The sequence below is a fragment of the Xylona heveae genome (assembly GCF_001619985.1).
Source record: "Xylona heveae TC161 unplaced genomic scaffold L228scaffold_12, whole genome shotgun sequence".
NCBI classification, from domain to species: Eukaryota; Fungi; Ascomycota; class Xylonomycetes; order Xylonales; family Xylonaceae; genus Xylona; species Xylona heveae.
The window spans coordinates 528002-549696 of NW_017264204.1; the positions used below are offsets into that span (position 1 = coordinate 528002).

The 21695-nt window shown below is 49.9% G+C and overlaps 8 protein-coding genes across 8 annotated transcripts; 2 read left to right on the top strand and 6 right to left on the bottom strand.

Moving 5' to 3' along the window:
* Positions 1-1329: 1329 nt before the first annotated feature.
* L228DRAFT_271045 (hypothetical protein) lies at positions 1330-2085 on the bottom strand (the record flags this gene model as incomplete). Its single annotated transcript, XM_018335476.1, has 2 exons — positions 1330-1851; positions 2050-2085. The coding sequence occupies 2 exons, from the start codon at positions 2083-2085 to the stop codon at positions 1330-1332; spliced, it is 558 nt and encodes a 185-aa protein (XP_018185280.1).
* Positions 2086-2918: 833 nt separating this feature from the next.
* Positions 2919-3911, bottom strand: L228DRAFT_241480 (ribosomal protein L22; the record flags this gene model as incomplete). Its single annotated transcript, XM_018331332.1, has 4 exons — positions 2919-3080; positions 3172-3359; positions 3539-3752; positions 3909-3911. The coding sequence occupies 4 exons, from the start codon at positions 3909-3911 to the stop codon at positions 2919-2921; spliced, it is 567 nt and encodes a 188-aa protein (XP_018185281.1).
* Positions 3912-4182: 271 nt separating this feature from the next.
* L228DRAFT_250799 (Fibrillarin) lies at positions 4183-5964 on the top strand. The gene is made up of 4 exons (XM_018333412.1): positions 4183-4500; positions 4689-4813; positions 4875-5541; positions 5601-5964. Exons 1-4 carry the CDS (start codon positions 4401-4403, stop codon positions 5654-5656), a joined length of 948 nt encoding a protein of 315 aa, XP_018185282.1. The 5' UTR covers positions 4183-4400; the 3' UTR covers positions 5657-5964.
* Positions 5745-7994, bottom strand: L228DRAFT_250801 (D-arabinono-1,4-lactone oxidase). The gene has a single exon (XM_018333413.1). The coding sequence runs from the start codon at positions 7788-7790 to the stop codon at positions 6072-6074; it is 1719 nt and encodes a 572-aa protein (XP_018185283.1). The 5' UTR covers positions 7791-7994; the 3' UTR covers positions 5745-6071.
* A 745-nt stretch (positions 7995-8739) lies between these two features.
* Positions 8740-10953, top strand: L228DRAFT_250803 (glycosyltransferase family 34 protein). The gene is made up of 3 exons (XM_018333414.1): positions 8740-8981; positions 9266-9699; positions 9812-10953. Exons 1-3 carry the CDS (start codon positions 8970-8972, stop codon positions 10617-10619), a joined length of 1254 nt encoding a protein of 417 aa, XP_018185284.1. The 5' UTR covers positions 8740-8969; the 3' UTR covers positions 10620-10953.
* L228DRAFT_250804 (acid phosphatase/Vanadium-dependent haloperoxidase) lies at positions 10894-13158 on the bottom strand. The gene is made up of 4 exons (XM_018333415.1): positions 12573-13158; positions 11910-12511; positions 11767-11839; positions 10894-11653 (listed from the first exon to the last, which is right to left on the bottom strand). Exons 1-4 carry the CDS (start codon positions 12795-12797, stop codon positions 11336-11338), a joined length of 1218 nt encoding a protein of 405 aa, XP_018185285.1. The 5' UTR covers positions 12798-13158; the 3' UTR covers positions 10894-11335.
* A 1553-nt stretch (positions 13159-14711) lies between these two features.
* On the bottom strand, positions 14712-15101 carry L228DRAFT_271051 (hypothetical protein; the record flags this gene model as incomplete). The annotated part of the gene is made up of 1 exon (XM_018335477.1): positions 14712-15101. The coding sequence occupies one exon, from the start codon at positions 15099-15101 to the stop codon at positions 14712-14714; it is 390 nt and encodes a 129-aa protein (XP_018185286.1).
* Positions 15102-18010: 2909 nt separating this feature from the next.
* Positions 18011-21114, bottom strand: L228DRAFT_214734 (importin beta-1 subunit; the record flags this gene model as incomplete). Its single annotated transcript, XM_018330045.1, has 9 exons — positions 18011-18194; positions 18259-18367; positions 18432-18675; positions 18731-19063; positions 19121-19337; positions 19393-20021; positions 20083-20889; positions 20957-21015; positions 21075-21114. The coding sequence occupies 9 exons, from the start codon at positions 21112-21114 to the stop codon at positions 18011-18013; spliced, it is 2622 nt and encodes an 873-aa protein (XP_018185287.1).
* Between the last annotated feature and the right edge of the window lie 581 nt (positions 21115-21695).

Consider the following 21695-nt stretch of genomic DNA (forward strand, 5'->3'; position numbering starts at 1 on the left):
CAGTCTGCGTCGCGGTCCATTGCGGCATTTATCAATGCGTCCGATCCAGCACCTGACGACGACACCATGCTCACCTTGATTGAGACCAATGAGCAGCTGTCGCTTGCCATCTCCAAGCATCAAAGAGCGGTTCTCAATGCACGAAAAGCTCAAGGGTCCCAGGTGAACACGCCTACCCCAACACCACCTCCTGCCACGGCCACACCGTTCTTGCCTCCACGCCCGGCCGCGGCAGCAGTCGATGAAACGACCAAAACAGAAAATCGCGGTAGTGCTCCACTCATCGATATCAAGGGCACGTCGCAGCAGGACCTCTCTGCTTCGACTTATACCAACAGTGCGAACCCCTGGGCCAACTCAGTTCCGGCCCCTGACGGAGCTGGGTTGACAAGCAGCTACGTTCCGGCGGCCAGTTCCAATATGCCTCAAAGGAATATGAATCCATTTAGCGACGATGCTACTGTCGAGAATTACACCTATTCGGGGCTTCAACAGCCACTGGAGCCCTCTAAGCAAGATCAAACCCCTCGTCACCTTGGCCCGCGGCCGATTGGGCCAACACCACAGCGTCAGGTGTCAGCCATGGTGCATACCACAATGCGCGGCGCGCAGGATATACCATCTCACAATAACGATGATGATGGTGACAGTCTCTATCGAGATGATGGAGATTCGTATCCAGCTCCTACGCGTAATTCGCAGCCCCAAGCATCACAGCCTCAAACAAGATTTTGAGCACAAATTCTCTAACAAGCTTCCGATCACCCTCATTCAGACTTTGTGGGATTCGATCATGGCACTGGACAGGCGTGAACCACGAACTGGTCTATCGAATACACCTTGTCCAACTGATTTCGTTTTTCTTTTGCACACCATGCAGCTCATCGACAAACTCTTTTGATTTTAGCTACTTGCTGCTCTGCGACTCGATTCTCAGCTATACTTCTGCCTTGATCTTATGTGCTTTGAAGATCCAGAATACCCCTTTGCGTTTATCCATTTTTGTCAGACGAGAAGACACTCTCCAGCATTCGTTTCACTTTAATGATCTTCTCAGCTTCTTTTCCAGATTCTCAGACAGATTGAAATATCATGAGATGATGAAACCTTTGATACGCACTCGAAACATGAAACATAATCTATAACGTCTATTCTGCGAGTCTAAGCCATTCCACACAATCTTGGTCCAATCCAATGCCACCTTATGAGAGTGAACAGGCCCGTTGTTCCAAAGAATATATTCACAGCCACATTCAACCCTTTATTCTCTGCTAAACCTACCATGACCCTCCTTTCAATACCCTCGACCCTCGACCCCCCTTCCGTACCCTAGACTGCCGACTCCCCCAAATACTCCTCCAAACACTGCACTATCACCTGATGATCCTCCTCCATCTTGAGCCCACTCACCACAATCACGCCCACCAGCCCCTCCACGCCGCGCACCCTCACAGGAAACCCGCCGCCATGAATCGCATAGTCGCCCGCCCGCTCGCCCAGCGCAAATTTCGCCTTAAACGCTTCCTCCGTCCCGCATTTCGCGCGCATATACCACGTCGACGTACCGAACCGGAGCACGGTCCGCCGCTTGCGCGCTGCCCAGATGTCGTTGTCGGGCGCGGTTCCTACTGTGCCAGCACCTCCCACTACTGTTCCTGGCCCCGCTGGTCCCGGCTTCGACACGGCGTGAAAAAGCAGCTGGTCGCTGTTGGCGTGCGTGATGCTCACAATGGCGGGCCGCGCAAACGACTCGCGCAGCCGTGACCGGATCAGACTCCCGAGCTCAAACGCCGTGTCCGATGTGAAGCTGGGTAGCTGCAGCTTGTTTTCGATGGAGAGAATCGTGGTGAGCTGGGTGTGATATGGGTTAGTATTGAAGGTACTGAAGGTACTGAAGGTATTGAATATGCTACGGGGGTTGGGGCTGGGTGTTTGGATTGGAAACAGGGGAGATAACACAAGGGAAATACACCAAGGGCAGGTAAAACAAAGGACGCAAAAGAGTAACAGAAGGGGGATAAAAGAAGAAGGGAGACAAGGGAAGTATACATCGTTAGGAGGGTCGCGGAGCGTAAATGTCGACATTGTTGCGAACTATATTGGAGGTGCAGCACAATATTGGAAACTGTATCGGAGGAGCAATGGGGTGGGGTTGTTTGGATTGACTGAGGTGGAGGCAGGACGTGATCACGGTCGTTGCTTCGGAGGCAATGCCAGTTGTAATTGGATATTGATCAATAGTATCAATTGAAGAGAAAGGAAAAGTGAAAAGTGAGTGGAAACACACTGAGATATGGAGGGTTTATACTCGTACTCGGAGACCCAGCTATACTGTCCCCAGGACCGAGGGAACCTGGCGGGGGTCAGCTATTAAGATACCTAAACGGGTAAAGGTTGCGCTAACGAAATGGGGTCGACATCGTCCGGGGGGACACTTGAAGCGCGATTTTGACGTGCTCGGTGGGATGGTCCCCAATACGATGGCAACGATGGCAACAGCCCACGAAGCGTTTGAGGTTGGAGACCCACCTTCGTCTTTAGTAATCCGCTTGGACCTGCTATTGCAATAATGGCCGAAATGATATGCCGTTACTTCTTGAGGATGCATATTGGAGTTAGGTTGGTAGGTTCGGGGGTAAATTGGATATGCTTCATGTAGATCATGACTCGGAGGAACACTCATGAATAAGTTCCCTCAGTCTCAAATAAAGTGCCTCGGTCTCCAAATTTCAATGACAGATCACAGATGGTCAGACAATTGTTGGAACAGTCAAAACAAAAAAATCCCAGATTGATGCAAGAAAATTTGAATTTTAGGCCTTGTCATCAGCTTTTAATGCAGCCATAAATACAGCGCCAATTGCCGTTTACGAAGCCATCCTTATTTCTCCCACGACCTTCACCTGACAACCAATGATTTAGGCAGCGGTGATGGCCCGCGCCCGGCGAGCACCCCGCTGTCTGGAGCTGAAGTGAAGACCCTGCTCGCGCTCGACAACCTGGGGACCCTTCTGGACAACCTCCTCACCCTCGGTCAGGATGAGCTCAATGTGGCAAGGGTTGGACATGTAGGGGTTGATCTAATCAATGCGAAAAGTCGTTAGTTTCCTTCTTGATTCTGAGACAGTCTATTCAAGACTGTCTGATCGTATCGGAGCGGGGAATTCTTACACGACCGTGGGCACGGTATGTGCGTCGTCGGTTCTTGGGGGCCTGGTTGACCTGGATGTGCTTGACAATCAAGTTGCCGGTGTCAAGACCCTTGGTGTCGGCGTTGGCCTCAGCGTTGCGGAGGAGGTCGAGGAGGAACTCCGCAGACTTGACGGGCCAGCGGGCCTTGCTGACACCCCACTGCTTGCCTGTTGTACGAAAAGTCTCAGCCTTTTTATTCTTCCAAAAACTTGCATGCTCCTTTCGCTTCTCCATATCTTCTCCAAATCCTCCAGAAAGCCCTCTTCACTGCTCGACACATAGACCTCTTCCCTCCCTTTTAAAAACCCCCCGCAAAACCACACTGAAAAGAATTTCCATCACTCACCCTGCGCGCAACGACCAGTGCTGCCGGCGTATCTCCTCATGGGGACGGCCTCGGTGTGAGACTTGACATTCTCGAGGAACTGAACGGCACGCTGGAGCTTCCAGCCGTTGATGGCCTGGGCGGTCTCACGAGTGTTCTTGAAAGAGACACGGAGGTAGGCACCGCGGGCGCGGGCCGACTTGGTGGGTGCGATCTCAGTTGCTCCGTAGCGCGGCTAGAAAGAATATCATCGTCAGTCCAAGGGCGTCTCGATAAAGTTCAACTTCGCAGCGATCATGAATTCTTTCGGAACAGTGACAGAATGCTGGAATTCGGGGGGAAATCGACTGCAAAATCCATGAATCCGCGAAAAATAATGGCGATAACGTACCATCCTGGCGTTGATGGGCGAAGGCCGTACTCTGGTTGTCGTCGTCTACAACTGGTATTTCGAATTTCGGTGGGTTCTGTTTCTCGCGAGACTAGTGCGGAGCCGCATCCGAGGGCTCAACCCTACTAATTTGTTTCTGATGTCTATTTGCCAAAGACTCAACGCTTCAATTTCCGGAAAACTTGGCCAGGCTGTTTTCAAGCACTTTATTATACTAGTCATGACTATTTGAAATATTTATCTTACTTTAACGTGTCTTTTTCTTGAAGAAGTCTGGTATTTTGACGCTTTTGGTACCAAGGCTCGTCTCAAAAAGTCTTAGCGAGTTAGGCTAAGCGTCGAGCGAAAAAGCTCAATCTCTAGAATCTTTGTCCGGCCGTCAATCTGCGATACTGCCTGACCTGACAATCTGCTGGACTTGCGCGACTGGTCCTGGGAGCGCGCAGCCCTTAATTAATTCATCTACGAAGAATCGAATTTCGCCATAAAATAATGGCTTTCACACCTAGAGGAGGCCGTGGAGGTCCCCGTGGCGGTGCCCGAGGCGGTGGTCGCGGAGGTGCACCCAGAGGAGGTGGTCGTGGTGGCCGTGGTTAGTAAACCCCAAACTCTCGTTCATTGAAAAGTCGTCAGGTCATTGTTTCTGGTGATTTTTTTGGCTTAATGGCTCTCCTCAGAGAGATCTTTTGCTTTTCGCAAAGTCTTGCCACTTCAATGACCTGTTGACGCTTGAAAGACCCTGATAAATTTCGAGCATGAGAACTAACAATTTTTCTTTAGGTGGTGCTCCCGCTAGAGGAGGTGGTAGAGGCGGTCGCGGTGCCCCCAGAGGTGGTCGCGGCGCTCCCAGAGGTGGCCGTGGTGGTGGCAAGCCTGGTGCCAGGGGCGGTGCGAAGACCATCGTTGTATGTTTCAATTCGACTCTCATCAATCATATGGGGATTTGTTGCTCACAATCGCCTTCAGGAGCCCCATCGTCATGCCGGTGTTTTCGTTGCCCGTGGCAAGGAGGACATGCTTGTCACGAAGAACTTGACCCCTGGTGAATCCGTCTATGGCGAGAAGCGCATCGCTGTTGAGACACCCAATACCGAGACCGTCAATGGCGAAGTCGCCCCTGCTACCAAGACCGAATACAGAGTGTGGAACCCGTTCCGAAGCAAGCTTGCTGCCGGTATCCTTGGTGGTGTCGACCAGATCTTTATGGGCCCAGGCTCCAAGGTCCTCTACCTTGGTGCTGCCTCCGGTACCTCCGTCTCCCACGTTGCTGACATTGTCGGCCCTACTGGTACCGTCTTTGCCGTTGAGTTCTCGCACCGCTCTGGACGTGACTTGATCAACATGGCCACCCACCGCACCAACGTCATCCCTATCATTGAGGACGCTCGTCACCCTCTCCGCTACCGTATGCTGGTATCCATGGTCGACGTCATCTTCGCCGATGTTGCCCAGCCTGACCAGGCTCGTATCGTCGCATTGAACGCCTCTCTTTTCCTCAAGACTGGCGGTGGTATTCTCATCTCCATCAAGGCGAACTGTATCGACAGTACTGCTGCCCCCGAAGCCGTTTTTGCCAGAGAGGTGCAAAAGATGAGAGAAGACAAGATCAAGCCTCTCGAACAGCTGACGCTAGGTAAGATGCCACTACGCCTTCCGAACAGTCCCATAACTTGTGCTAATTCTTGTCTCTAGAACCCTTCGAGAGAGACCACTGTATCGTCGTTGGAAAGTACAATCGTCATGCTTAATTCGAAAAGTTTTGAAATACCTGCTCTTTGTGTCTTATTATTCGGATGTATTGGGATGAGGCAATCTGGTGGTAGATATGCAGATCGCGCACGCATTCGTGTTCATTAGGTCTCTGCTATTTCTTCTTCATCTCTGGTTCATGGGTGTAAATCATTGGTAACGGAGTCTGAAATGGATCATCTAATTATTCAATCTTTTCAAATTATGGTGCCTTTGTGACGCTTGTAGGGTCTGCGAAATTTGATTGTGATACGGGCAACAAGTGATAAGTTTAATGCTTTGACTGATCATATTAATTTGACTGCCATACTAATTAGTCGACCCTATTTCAACGTCGACATGTCTTATGCAAAATCAGTCCGAATAGAACATTTTATACGTTGAAATAACCCCTGACATATCCAACGGTCACGGTCAGTTGTTCAAAAGTCCCTCAGCAACAGACAAATGCCTCTTTTCAATGAGATCATCGAGGAAATCATCCAGAGCCTCCCTTCCCTCCCGAGTGAGAAAGACCTTGCCTCCTTCCGAGACGCCTCCCAAGCCATCCAAATCGATGCTCAGCTTTTCATCCTCTCCATCCGCTTCGAGTGTGAGCATCTGGAGAGCCTGCTGGCCAAACCAATTAACACCACCTCCACGTGCAGGAACTCGAGTCTTTTCCCTCTCCTCAAGAGGCAAGAGAAGGGGGCCTTCTGGCATGACATGCCTCCGGTGCCAATCTCCAACGAACATGCCTTCGGGATCAGCGCGATCTCGGACGCGCTGCCAATTGCCCAGCTCTGGATACATTTCTTCAATTTCATGATTATTCGCATGGTCGAAATTCTTGGCCCAATGCGGCCGTCCACCTAATTCTTTCATCAACCACTCCACAGCTTCATAGTAGCGGGCGCGGCATGGAGGATCCCGATAGAACGGTCTGTAGAGCGTAAAGTTTAGATAGAGAGTAGGTCCATCTGCGACTGTCTGGTCCAGGTAAGGCCTTGGACTCGTGGATATTGATGTGTCTGATACCCGGACCTCAACCGGCGAATGTACGTAGAGGCCCTTGTTATCGAACGGAATACCCGATGCTTCCTTTTGGCCATTTAGCCATAACGAGATGCGCTGTATTGCCTCGGGCCCCTTCTCCAATGGAATAGCCCATTCATTAACAAATTGTGAGAAGAGACAGTCCATGAGTAGACCAGTCCGTCCGGGCTCCACAGCCGTGGTGCTCGCACCATCTTTGAATCCATATTGCATACCAAACACAAACCATTCAATCGCCGGCAAAAGCCGTGGAAACCAATTTGAGATATACAGAAGCACCTGATAGGTATGGAACCCGACAAATCCGCCATACCAGCTCCTTTGAGGCGACAAGAGTGGCTTTTCAGTCTTGTCGGCCTTCCAGACAATTGCCCGCTGCAAGTAAGGAAGCCACCAGCAGCGAACAAATTCTGCCTCTCTCCAAATTGTGCCCCATGACTGGACGACCTCGTCCAGTGGCTGCAGCGATTGTGTCCATTCAATCTTAAACGAAGGGACAGCCTCGAAAGTGATCTCAGTGATGATGCCTAGAGCACCTAAGGAGAGTAGAGCTGCACGAAAGAGCTCAACATTTTCCTCTGCACTACAAGACAACTCCTCTCCATTTGCAAGCATAATCTTGAGAGCGCGCACTGACTGGCTGATAAGCCCGTGTTTGAGAGAGCTGCCATGTGTGCCAGTGCTTATCACGCCTGCGGCAGACTGCTCATCAATACTACCCAGATTATCCAGGGCTAATCCGACCTTCTCCAGCTCATCTCCTAGTCTGAAAAGTCGGATGCCGCTTTGAACGGTAACGAGCCGAGTGGAAATGTCGACATTTAAGATCTGGGAGAAGTGGTCGAGATTGACCATCCATGAGGAGCTGCAGGTAATGTCGCTCGGTGAGTGCCTGGATCCGACCGTCACAACTCGTTTACGACAGCTTCGAGCGAGATTTACGGCCTTGCGGATTTCTTCGGTTGAATGAGGCCGGATATAGAGCTCAGGCCGCGTATGGAAGGTTTTGGCCCAGGTATGATGGACATGATACTCTGTTGCGCGAAAGGGCGTGCTGGGGTCGACGGTGGCGACCTCCCTTTGAAGGATCAAATCCATTGTGAACAACAAAATAAACAATTGTTGATCGAACGGATCAAATCAGCTTTCACTCATGGTGTACAATTAATTGTCTTTACTGCATTGTCGACACCGAGGCCGAGAAAATGCCAGAGGGTCAGAGATAACAGCCAAGAAGCCATCGTGTCTAATTTGACGACCGTTGTGGGGAACTTTTATCACAGCAGAACGAGATTTCGAATGGTAGAGTGGCGGGCGGCAGACTGGTGGCAGCCACGATGCCGGGGCTAGAATCAGATTCGCCCAACCATCGACAAACGAGGATGAGCTCGTCATTGACTTTATGCTGATGACATTTGCATCGATTGAAACCACGGCACGTGCTAAATCTTGACAAGATCTCTTATAGAGTCGTCTACCTTGGGTTTACTGATGCACTTAATGGAATTTGACAAGGTAATTGAAAGGCTCTCTAGAGCTAATTGGAGACATTGATGCAAGCCGCAGTCACACGATTTACCTCGTGCAATTATTGCTATTAACGGGACAACAGGCTAGATTTGGCCCGATGTTCGATATTCTCGGCCCCGGGACTCTTTCCTTTTCGATTCTCAAACAGTAGCTTGGCTGCACAACAACAGCCAATAACTATGTGCCGATGACCAAGGGTTTATGCAGACCCATGAACACCACAAAGATCAGCAGGGCGACAAACGGTGACGAAAAAGGAACCCAAGACGGGGACTTGGCCAACAAGAGGCCGCCCGGGAGATTTTCGGGGACGGAGATGGTAGTTCAACGCAGGACAGAGGTGGTCAAAACATCAAGGAACAGACATGGGACCTTGCGGAAACAGGAAAGAGGGATTCGTCAGATGGGGGCCCGCATGAAACGAAAAAAGAGATCAGCACAGCGCGACGGCCAAGGCATGGGATCCATAGGTCCCTCCTCTCATCTGGGGTAGATCGCAACTAAGATTCTCCGACCCCTTCTCTTCTACTTCCTCTAGATTTTCTTTTCTCATAATCAATACTCGATTCACTTCGTTTGCAGGCGGGATAGCTGAAACTCAAAAGGCAGAAACGAAGTGCTGGTCATTTCGCCCACCAAGAACGCCTATCCCGTCTCATCGGCACTTGCTATTCGTTCGGATCAATCTCCGCTACTAACGAGAGCCTTGGCCGTCTATAACCGTCGCACCGTCTCTTACACAGCGCCATGGGACCGAAGGGTAAGTCGGAATTATTGTTTTGGTTTCAAGTCTCTGGTGCACCTTATACACACAGGTTCATGATGGACCAATGCGCCCTTGCTTCCAAACGCCACTGATGCAGGTTTACCAATTTCGTTTCTAACAATTACCGAATTTTAAAGTAGGATCATTGCGATTTGCTTTTATGTAGTAAACCTTATCTCGATGCCAACGATATATACACCCACTCACACAGAAAGACGACCCTACTCAGTCTGTTGCATTTCGCTGACTTGGTGGGATTTTACGATGCGAATTATAGCCCGGTCTGGCGCGTAGCCTTGTTCTAGCATTCGGAATTTTCATCGGCTTACTCTGGCTGCTGCAATCTTTCCAATCCCATGGATCACTACGAGTACCAGCGGCACATGGAGTGCGACCGTTGGGCGCCAGCAAAGCCTCACGATCGGCAGAAGCTCAAGGTGTAGGTGCCGCCGCCACAAAACATCACCAAATAGGCGAAAGTTCAAGTGGCGGACGCCGCATCACGAAAGCGACGATGCTCTACGGTCCGGAGAACGAGCTCCTGGAGAGCGCCCTGAAGACTCACCAAGAGCACGGCGAGCGTTGGGGTTATCCCGTGCAGGTGCTGCGGTATCAAATCGCGCGCGCACGATGGAGCAAGCCATCCTACCTGCTCTCATTGCTGGTCCGAGAGCTCGCAAAGTCCCCAGAGGAAAGAACAGAATGGATCATGTAAGTCCACAAGCCATCGGACAGTGTGAATTCCTCTTTCAATCGCATCTCCTCTCCCATTTTCAATGCCTCCGAGCCCTGCCTGCTAACCCTTCATTTACCAAACAACCAGGTGGTTTGACGCCGACACCATCCTCATCAACCCATCGATCCCAGTCGACATTTTCCTTCCGCCTCCCTTTCTCCCCTCCGCCGCAGACCTCGCTGCATCCGCACCATCATGGTACTCCTCCGGCGGGCCGAAGGGCCCTCCCACCGACCCCTTTGCACACATCCACCTCATCGCATCGCGCGACCAAAACAGCCTCACCACAGGCGTCTTTTTCATCCGCGTCTCGGAATGGTCCATCCGGATGCTGACCAAGGCCATGGCGTTCCCCATGTACGTGCAGAACGTCGAGCTCGGCATCAACGCCGACCAGGTCGCCATGGCATACATGCTCAACGACCCCGAGTTTCGTGCCGGCGCTGTCTACCAACCGCGCACTTGGTTCAATGCCTACGAGCTACACGACGGCTTCGAAGGGAAACCCGGAGACATGCTCGTCCATTTCCCCGGCTTGGACGACGACCGCTGGCCCCACATGGCTGCCTGGTTTGAGGGCATCGCTCGAGATAAATCCCTACGCTGGAACGTTCCCCTCGACAAAACACCTTATCTCGCAGAAACAAAGGCCTACTGGGACGAATGGCTAGCGGCCCGATCGGTCCGCTTCGCTGCCGAAGCACAGTTCAGGAGCGATCCCCAGGGCGCGAGTACCGCGTTTAATGACACCCTTGCGTATCTCCGCTTCGCGCTGGACGAGAAGATGGATGAACCGCATACGGTGCGCGATGCACGAGTCAAGATGGAGATTGTGATGACCACGGGTGGGCAGGAGAGTCAGCAACAGCAGCAGCAGCAGCAGCAGCAGCAGTGAACTGTGGAAACAAGAAGAGCAGGCCTTTTTCTTGATTTTTCACAGACTTATCTGTTCCTTTTCTGAAGTATATCTTGGCATCAGCATATACATTGTTTTTTCTTGTCTCATCTAGCAGTGTCATTTCTTTGCATTTCATTTCATTTTCTTTGGAAAAAAATTCAGCGGTCAACGTACGAGTTTAAAAAGGAGGTCAATTAGCATAGGGCATGCAAGCATTGTCTTAGCATAGCGTTGAACATTCTATCGCCAGTCCATCAATCAATCATTCGAACAGAGCCGGATTCAGGTACCTGGGAAATTGTCATTTCACACTGCATATGACTCTGACTGGTTTGATAGAAGATGATGATGAATAATTAAGATATGATTATGCTCTGCTTATGCCTATGCTTATGCTTGAGGACAATAGTAATAGTCGAAACGCCAATCCAAACCACATTTCCCCCGGCTAAAGAAAAAAGGTAATTGAGTCATCCCGTCCTCCCACAGAATGCAGAAATGAGAAAATAGAAAATGCAAGCGGTGCGCCTTAGCGACAAAATGATGCATGCTTGACAACTAATAGAGGAGCATTGGAAACAAGGTATCGAGTGCAAGAGGACCAAAGGGGGAAGAAAAATTATGTATGCACCGGTATTATTGAAGTCTTTCAAAAGAGGATGGTAAGTAAGGATGAGGATTTGGGGAATACGATATGATCACTAGTCATGCAACTAGACCATTTGCTCAGTGCCAGCGACAGGACGTCTGGAAATGCTTTCCCTGTGGCCGAGGCCATGGCCGTGGTGATTGTGGTGGCCGAACCCGCCGAGGTGGCCTGCACCAGAGTGGGTTCCGGCCGCTGCGCCGGTGCCCATGGTCCCAGCGGCAGTGTCGAAGGGTGCGCCGCCAATGGCACCGTCAGGGTGGCCCCAGCCAGCCTTGCGAGTGAACATGGCCGTGTGGAAACCACCTGCGCCGGGCGCGCCGGCGCCGTAGCTGAATGGCAAGTGTCGGGTGAGAGGGATATGGTTGAATCGAAAGTCCCAGACCTGTTGCAAGTGCAGTCAGCATTTTGATTTTTGGAGAAAAGATTATGGAAGACATCTGAGATGTGCGAGGAGGGGTTATGGGATGAGAATATGAAATAAGGTGTAAAACGTACGGAAGCGTAGACCATGCGGTAAGCGGAAAAGGCCATGACGGTTCCAATGACGGCACCGGCGACGACATCGTACCTGTTTTCTGGGTTAGCATTTTGCCCTTAGGATAGGCCAGGAGAGAGCCAGGAGTGGGGATGCATCTCACCAGTTGTGGAATTCATCAATGGTCAAGGCGCCAGCAATAAGAGTGGCACCGAGAATCGGAGCGTAAATGGCAATCATCTTCCACATGGCAGGGTGGTAGTTGGAAAAGACCTTGAGCTTGGCGTTGAGGTAAAGATACAAAAACACAAAGCCGGCAAAGGCAGCGGTCGAGTGACCAGAGGGAAAAGATTCAAGGGAGTCGTCAATCTGATTTGTGTCGCCCGTGCAGATGCTGCGGTCGTACATGATGCTGGCAAATCCATTTCCTGACGGCGGCTGGCCCACAGGCAATGCGGGTTTGCAGACATCAAGAAAGTGGGGACGTAGGCCTCCGATGAGCCATTTCAGGAAGACCTGGAAGACAGCGGCGGTGATGAGCGAGTAGAGGAGCCCAATGATGGCGTTATTTGTATCCCAGAAGGAGCGGATGCGGATCTGCATGCAAAGGATAATAAAGATGGGCACAAGAGCACCAAGCATGGCAGCAGCCCAGATGGGGACAATCTCCTTGCGCAGAGGGTAGGCAAACTCGGGATAGACAACCTCGCCGTCCTGAAAATAGACCGGGAACGAGCGAGTCGGGGCAGGGTGTGCTTCATAGACCTGTCGAATGTGAGATTCTTTCATGCAGAAATCAGTTACATGGGAATCATTCGTAGCTTACACCAAGACCAATGGCGCCCATGCAGACCATGGTAATAATGTCCAGCCATGTTGCCTTGAGCCACTGGCCAAACGGAGGGCGGCTGTTCAGGACGCTCGGGTCACCATAATCATTTGTGGTTGCCGCGTGTTTGCCAGTATGATGATTATGATGATGGCCATCAACAGGTGCTGCGGTAGTGCCGTTGGCAGCAGCAGTCTCGTTGCGACGTGAGAAGAAACCCATGATGCCGGTAACTTGACGCAGGGGAGGTGAGATGTCGGCGTCAAACGATGAAGAGGATGAAGAATGAACTCTAAATTATGCGGAGGTACTATTAAAAAAATGGAATCAAAGTGGACGCGACAGGACAGCACCGCGGCGACAAGGCCGTGTCCTTTGGGCAAAGGAGTCAAGCTGGAGGGAGAGTGGTGTCAAAAGGTGGGCAGTCTAAGGAGAAGAAGAATCACGATTCGAAAGGTATGGAGAGTTGGAGAAGTTCAAATATCCAGAGAAGCGAGGAAGAATAACGTCGTCACACAAAAGAAGCGTGATGCCAAGCAAAAAACATCATCATCCTAACATAACGTTTCTAACAGGATTCATGTTTTATGGCCTTAGCCAATCCCGTGCAGGGGTTATCCCATTCTGCCTTTTACCCTCCTTTTTTGGCCCTTTCCCCAAACTAGACATTGGGGAAATAAGCATGATGGGAATTCGAGCTAGGCGATGGGTAAATAAAATGAATTTACTACAATTCTTGTCCATTTTCGATTCGTCCTTTGTGGAAGTATTTTGTTTTGTTCCTGGGAAATTTGGGGCCATTTCTCCACGATTTAACTACGTCACGGCTCGGCTCCAGCTGTCACCCAGGGCACCCTAACCAGGGTTTTTTAGCAAGTTCCTTGGATCCAAAAGCAAAGCTTAATCCGGGGGGTTTAACCTGCAATTGCCGGCCTATAGCGGCCCCCCTTTCTCTTCTCGTCTTCCTTTGACATGATACCACTGTACCATCATCTTCTTTAACGGTGGGAAAATCCTGTTTGTTGTCTTGGTCTTTCTCCCTTTTGTTTGGTTGATGGGTCAAGCCACACCGGTACTTTCCACTGCACACTATGACATCGCTATTATGTGGCTTGCTGCTACTCCGTACTCGGATGCAGGGCAGTCCTTGTGGCTGCCTGTGCCCCAGTTTTTCCACCACTGGCTTCATTGAAAGTTTTGGGCCGTTCTGGAAGTGCTCAAAAAATTAGTACACAGTTTAGTATCACGTAATTTGATCAACTACAATCACTTTGTTCGGAAAGGTCATCGATATGTACTGTATAAGGATGTAAAAGATTTGGATTGCTCCGTAATCTCTAAGGTCTAATCTAATTCTCTGACCATCCCACCAAAGATGCTCGTATGTAATACAATAGTCTTCAATCACATCTCACCCTCCCCAGTCCACCCGTGATGATTCGCCATCTCTATCGGATATTAAATCCTTCATATCAATTCCCTCCGAGAAGCACGACATGTCTAGGCGTCAACTCCCTGGCGATGGAGCTCAAGCGGAACGGCTTCTCATTCCCGCGAGCACACCACCATCCAGAAAGGACAGCTGCTATGGCTGATGTTTATGCATGATCAAAGTCCTAGGGACTAGGCTTTTATAGACCGATCCAGTCCAAACGGATCTTGTCCGCTGACCTTCACTGCTGCAAGTCTTCACCTAGTGTTGTTCCCACGCCTTTGACTCTCAGAAGGTTCGGTGCACCAGTCGTCCAATGTCAGGTCGTATCAACCCCATTTGAGTATAAATTGGTCTCCGACATCGCATGATTGGCTTCAGCTCTCAGCTGTAGAGGTATTGAGAGCGAGAGAGTACGATCTGGTCCAGTGCAAGCAGAAGCACGTCCATGAAAGATGGCCTGCTTGTGTTTTTTCCGCAATCCGCTTTGAGGAGAGCGAAAATAAAGAAAGGCTCAACGATGTATGTCGGAGACATGAGTATTGAGTATAGCCGGTTTAGAGCCTAAGATCCTGGGCTGGATTGGCCTCTTTATTGAATTTGGCCATACACCGCGTCAAGGAGTTTTATCGTTTCGGATATATGTGTGTTTGTAGAAAATCTTCGTTCCAGTCGCTCGTCCGTCTTTGCATCTCTTCGAAAGTTCAGGGATCCACATAATCAAGGTCGCCAAAGAGGTCCATGACCACCATCAGCATAGGATAACAAAGGCTAATATTTTCGCCAATCTCGCCGCCAAAGATGCGGCGCTGGTCTGCCTCCGAGGCGGAGAGCAACTGTTGTCCCCGCCTCGGTGGACACTGTCGCGAATGGGAGTCTGTGTTTCGGGACCGGCACATGTCTATCGATCGAGGTAGGATGGATGCAGGATAGAGCGCAGTTGGGTAGGGCGCATGTTTGGTGATGCATCCGCTGCTGCTGTAGCTGTAGCTGAGGCTGCTACCGTTGTTGCCGCTGCCGCTGCTAGCGATGTCGGATTTGGTTTGTCGTCCGGGGCGTTGCCGAGGACGAACTCTCCGACGATTGTGCCGCATAGTAAATTAATATGCTTGTTTGATTGGATTTGTATTTGGAGGAAAGCAGCGGCTGAGGATCGAAAAAACATCCAACATGCGTGGCCGTGTGTTTATGTATTGCCTGGCACGACAACTTGACTCACCCAATCACGCCTTGATCGGAGCCATCGGAGGTGTTCGGGTGAGTCATTGTAGCCAATCGGAGTGGTTCTGCATCGCTCTTCCGCCTCCGATTCGGGTAAAGCGGAGTTGAGTCACGCAAAGAAGGGAATATTACATGATGGCAATCCCAAAAGGCGCCACTCTGGTATCCCCAAGCACGCGACCTATTTGCAAGTGTTGCTCATATTGCTCAGAGGGGAGAAAAAGGGAAATCGGAGAATAAAGAGAGATTTTTTTCTTCCTTGGCTTCTGGGGTTAAGCATCATTCGCGGGGTGTAAGGCGCAATAAATAAAAGGTACGAGGCAATACGTCCCCCCTGCCTAGGTGCGTACGTACTCCTCTAGTGTAGATCATCAGGATGGTGTAAGGCAGCACGCAATCACCGTCATCTCCCTTCTTTTCCTTGCGAGAGGGAAAAAACAAGCCATGTGACCAAGGCTGCCTGATCATCAAGTCTACCTAAATATGAGCTTGGTGGTGCGTCAGTTGAAACCCGAAACTGGAAGAAAAAAAGTCTTTTTTTGGTTTCACGTTTTGGCTCAGCCAAGTATTATTCGCTGCGGGCTGTACTTCTGCACACACACACATACACACACACGCCTTGCATAAACCAGGTGCGTCCCCTCGGTCCCTGCCTTAGTCGCCCCCTCGCGCGCCTCAGGGACCCGGAGGGCACATCCAAGGCATCCCCAAGGTCATTCTGCAACATCGTCATCCGCCTTTTCCGCATCAACACACCCTGCACGCCCGGCCCTGGACTTGGCCGCGTGAGCTCTTTTCTTCCCCTTCTGCCCCAATTGTCACACGTACTTGTGCTCCGTAGCTCCCAATAAACTTTCTCAGTCCTTTCCCTGCCTTTTTGTGTCACATGGTCCAACAAAGACATCACTCTCTCCCTTTAACAGATCATTCACATTTGATCTACCCAAATCCATTCTTTCTTTACACCTTTTTTTTTTTTTTTAATTTTTTTTTTTTTTTGGGCCTTTGCATTTTAGTTGACCGTCTTTGCCTGCTTCGTAATGCAATGATGCGAGGATCACTGATCACTGATCATTGATCATCACTTTTTGCTTACTTCGGGTTTACGTGTGCCCGACAATCCTACGCTTGCGACGCATCATCCTCTTGCCATCAGGTCGATCCTATATTTCTGTCCTGCACAAAAAGCCAAAAAAAAAAAAAAAAATGAAAAAATCTTTACTTTACTGGCCGTCATATTATCGACCTTTGAAAAGCTCCAATATTTTATTGATAAAAATGAGAAATAAATACAATTTACTTTTTTATATATCCTGTGCGCAAGATTAAATGGATGACAATAAATTAATTACACAAAGGTCATTATCCAGAAAGCCCAAAGATAATCACAGATTTCAAACGTCAAAATAGGAACCAATAACTTCCCGACAAAAGTTGAAAACTGAAAGCATCATTTGGCAAAGTGTTCAATGACACAGATCCTCGTGTGACAATGCTACCATGTCAATACGGAGGTACTCTATTGCCACCTCGAACCTAGATCCTGACCGAACAAATTGCATGACGTCTTCTATTTACCCACGTGGCCTGCATGTCAACAGTATGCATTCATTTAACAACTTTACCTTTGTACCACGACGTCGAACTAATCGTCACGATGTAGATCGCAGAGCCTAAATTGTGTATGCCCATTAGCCTTCTGTAAACATCTGAGAAAGCCTTTTTTTTTGTTTGACTGCAAGCTTGAGAAAATCATGACACAACTCACTACTACCGGAAAAAAGGGTTTTTAATCAAACTTTGTCAAAGATGGTCTGCAATTTACAAGGTTACCATCATGAGATCATCGACATCACTTCCGGTGTCAAGAGACGATCAATGGCAAGGGCCCTTACGTATCTGTATTTTCGAACATTTTTTTTTTTTTTTAGCCCGGTGGTTCTGAATGTATTTCATTCGCCCTTAACCATCCAGGGAATGACGAGATATTGTACACGAGCACTTTTCCCCCTTGACTGTCATCACATATCAATGGACATCCACTTTATAAAAAATACGTTGCAAAGCATATTTGTGCTCGCCATTGTCATGCTCTAAATGGTTCGCTCAAAGGCAAAGGAAAGGATACAAAAGTTGGGGGCATACATGATTCTTTGAACCGACATCAAAAGAAAAGGGGAAGAAAATGTTTAGAAAAAACAAAATATTGGCTCTTGACATAAGGGGCATCAGATCATTCCCGATATGGAAAGATCCTGTACATGTAGGGGAATAACATAGAAACCAGAGGGGGGGATCTTCTTTATACACAATGAAGAATGGGGGAGATGGAGAAAAGAAAAAGAAGAGGTGTGACGCCGGGGGATTTTGAAGAAGACAATGACAGATCGGGGGTTTGGGAATTGAAGGCGAGGCAGGGGGCGGGGCTCAAAACTGGGAAATTCCTGGGGTTAAATTGAGGGGTGGTGAACTTGACAAGGCATAGATTCGAGGAATTAGGTGGAGGGGAAGCGAGGAAGAAGAAGAAAGTAAGAAGTCCTGAAGAAGCTCTGAAGAAGCTCTCAGCTAGCTAGCGCATCAAAAGAAGCAACCAAGGAGAGAGAAAAAGAGACAGAACTAGTTGGGCGTGGCTGAGCGCTCGAGTAATTAGTCAAACGCTGCCAGAGAATTTATGTCGACCAACAGTCTAGGACGCCGTTGTGACCCTGCCAGCCCCTTGAGAGGTCCTCACTTAGTTAGAAGAGAAGAAACAACATGCCGAGAAAATTCGAGCAGAGGCAGCTCAAGCCTGCTGGTTGACTCCTGGAATCGTTTGACGCTTGACTTGCTCACGAGCCCAACGAGCAGTGTCAGTTGTCCGGGACGAAAATTCTCGGTTTGACCTTGTCTCCTTAATCATTGACGTGACCCAATCGGATCGGAAGTAGTGTGCGTATTCGCCGTTGGGGAAAGCGTCGGCAAGATCACTAAAGCTTGTCAGCAGATGGCCTTCGAAAGACCCAGTGACTGGATTGGACTCGCTCAACATACCCAATGACTCCCATAGAGGCCCGGAAAAGTGACTCGCTCCGGTTAGGGTCCTGCCACACAATGCTAAGGAGCTGGAAAATGATGTCAATGTAGGGTTGCAAAAGCGACACTGATAACAAAAGTTAGCAAATCGTAGTCATGGAAGGTATCAGAAAAGGACTGGAATAACTAACCAATATTGCCCGACTTCAGCGCCAGGATGATGCCGCCCCAAGCATCCATGATACCCTCGCGAAGTGACACGACATAGTCGAGCATCTCGTACGAGCCGTCGTTGCCTGCCACAACAGTGGCGGCTTGCTGCAGCACTTGAGCAACGACAGAGAGGTAGGTTTGGAAGTGACCCCCAATGGCTTGGGCAATGTCGCCAAAGCACTGCAGAATAGCAGGCTTGAACTGGTTGCTGAGTGTTGTGCTCTATGGTAGGTTAGCTTCCGCTCCGCTCCTTAGAACCTGGTTTCCTTAAACTCACCCTAAGGTTGTTGAGAAGGTAATTCATAAACGTGTCGCAATACGGTTGAGCCTTCTCTCCAAGGGATCGAGTAATGTCGCTGACAAGACCAATGGCCATCGCGCACAGACCAGGTTCGTCCTGATTACCAAGGGCATTATAAAGGAATGGCGCAAAAGAATCCATGTACTTGAAGAAATCCTCTTCGAGAGCACTAGCCAGCGCACCGACAGCGGCAAAGGCTGTATCTGGTACGCTAGATTTGGCGTTGGCAGTACTGAGAACTTGCAAGAGGACATGCATGATGTGGTCAGCCTGAGGCTTGATCTCTCCCTCGAGTCTCTGGATGATCGCCTAAAGGATAAAGTTAGTCAATTGTCAGTGGCAGGGCCAATGAATCAAGAGGCATACCAGGAGCACGCTGATAAGGCTTGTCTGCATTTCCTCCAATGTGATGCGATCCTCAACGCTAACAATCTGCTGCTGGAGAGGGATAGTCTTCTCTAATCTCTGGAGAACGACGCCCGAAAGGGTCGCAACGACTGGAAGATTGTCATTTGCAGAGTTGAGAACGAAAGTGTTCAATACTTCATAAGCAGCAGTGCGCAGCTGGTTATCGGCGTCGGCCCTGGCTTAAGGATTAGCTTCTAATTCAAGAGTAATCGCAGTAGATGAATCCTTACCGCTCCGTAACCTGGAGGATATGAGTGACACTGTCCTGGAAATGCTTCGAGAGAGGGTTCTCGTTGCAGCCAGGCTCACCAGCAAAGCGCTCGGCAAGGTTCATGAGCGCCCAACAGCATGAACCAGCCATCTTGGGGTTGCTGGAGAGACCGGTGAAGAGTGCAGAAATCAATGGAGGCAAGTGCACGGCAGGGTCGATCGCGTCTGGGACACTCTCGCAAATGCGTCCAAGTGCATAGGCTGCAGAGTCCTTGACGTGAATAGAGCTATCATCCATCATGCCGATCAACACAGGCATGGCCTGCTTGACCAAGGGATCGAGCATTTTCTCATCAGGACCCTCCATAATGGCGCCAAAGGCAGACACTGCAGCATCCCGATGGTGCCAGTCTTCGTGACGCAGATTGTTCTCAACAAAACCCAGGACAGAGGCAATAAGTTGAGCACCGACGGCCTGAGCGTAGAGCTGAAGACTCTGATAAGCAGCGCGGGAGATATTGTACTCGTCATCTCCCGCATCCTCATCCTGCTTGGTGAGAAGCTCAAGAAGCACGGGCACGACTTCCTGGGTGGCGATCCGAGCAAAGTTGAAGTACGGTCTCATCTCGGTCGAGCCTTCGGCGAGGGCCTATAATCATCAGTACACGTTGTTTTCCGGGAGTTGACATGGGTAAACGGAGAGAGCATACCTGAGCATTATCATCCTCAATCGCAATTTCCTCCTCGCAGACGGTACTCCAGAATTCAACCGCAAGCTTGGCGACATCTTCCTCTTCATTTCTCATTCCCATAATTGTCAAGCCAAACAAAGCCTTTTCCATGTAAAATCTCATCTTGTCATAGTAGAGGCCCATGATCTTGTTCAAGCAGCCAAAGGCATCTTGCTCCACTCGGCTATCCCCAGCCTGCGTAGCTTCACAAACAACCTGCATAATATAGTTACGCTCGCCCTCGTTCTCGAAGTTGTTGCGGACAAAGTCGAGACTGTCACACAGTGCTGTCATGGCGGCATGACGAACGTCATTATTCGACTCTTCTTTCCGGGCACCTTGCACAACAGCAGTCAAGATGGCGTTCGAGTGGCCCGTCAGTGCTTCCCGCACATCACCATCCTCTGTCTCACAGATGAATCCAATGGCGACAAGGGAGGCTTGCTTGAGATGGGCAGAGCCTTCACCAACGTTTTGCACTAGCACAGCCATGAGCTCAGGCCATTGAGCTCTAGGGATCTCAATAGCCGCGATGGCGGAGACAAACTGGGCCGCAGACTGTCCAGCTCTCGCATCGTTTGAGCCGAGTGTCTTCAAGGCCAGATCCTTTACTGATTTTTTGACATTAATGTCGACCTGTTGCAGCCATCGCTCCTGCACCTCCCGTAGTCGAGCATATTCCCTGGCAGAGAAGGAGTTCTTCAAGGCAATACCAGCAGCAGTCCGAATGTGGGGCTGAGCTTGCTCGTTGGCAAGCTCCTGGGCAAGCGTTGTGACGTATCCTGACTGTAATCCCGGTCAGCAGCTGTAGGGGTTAATGCAGAAGCCAGTTGAGATGGGGAAAATTGCATACAAAGTCCACGCTCGCTGCGTGAGCTAGTTGCTGTTCAGCATTGTGGCGGATGGTGGCATCTAAAGAGGTGGGTTAGTTGAAAACGGTTTTCGGCTTGAAAGCTCGAGAATCGACAAACCAGGAGAAAGAGTGCCTTCAAGCACTTGGTTAACATCCATAATGGGCAGTATTAAAAGGTTTACAGGATGAAACAGCTTCAGAAAATGAGCCGATGTAGTCTCTTGAGAACGAAGAAGCTCCCCCCTGCGGACCAGCGAGGTTTGGCGGAGTCACCGAAGCAGAGAGTGTGCGGTTTTAAGCGGAAGTTGAGGTGAAGCGAAAGTTGACGTCTCGAAAGATTTAGAACACGTGAATTGTTAGAGAGACGCTCGCCTGCGCAACCCTCAAGCGTAGTCGGACTGAAAGAGAATATGAAAGGGAAAAAAGGAAAGGAAATGGCTAGACGGCAGTTGTGACCGTCCCAACTTTAAGTCTAAGGTGAAGCGTGATGAGTTACAGAGATGAAGGGAAGGCGCGCACTCTCTCGATGAGGGATTGCAATAACAAATAAATTATTATCGAAAGGTGCCGAAATAATCGGAGAGGTCCTCGCTCGGCCAAGCAACCCACTCACTGTTACCCACTTTCTTTCTCTCTCTGTCTCTCTCTCTCTCTTCTTGCTCTCGTGGGGCATCCACTTCCTGTTCAAGGCGACGAATCAAAAAGGGAATCGCACGGGCCAGAGTAGTCTACGAGGCCA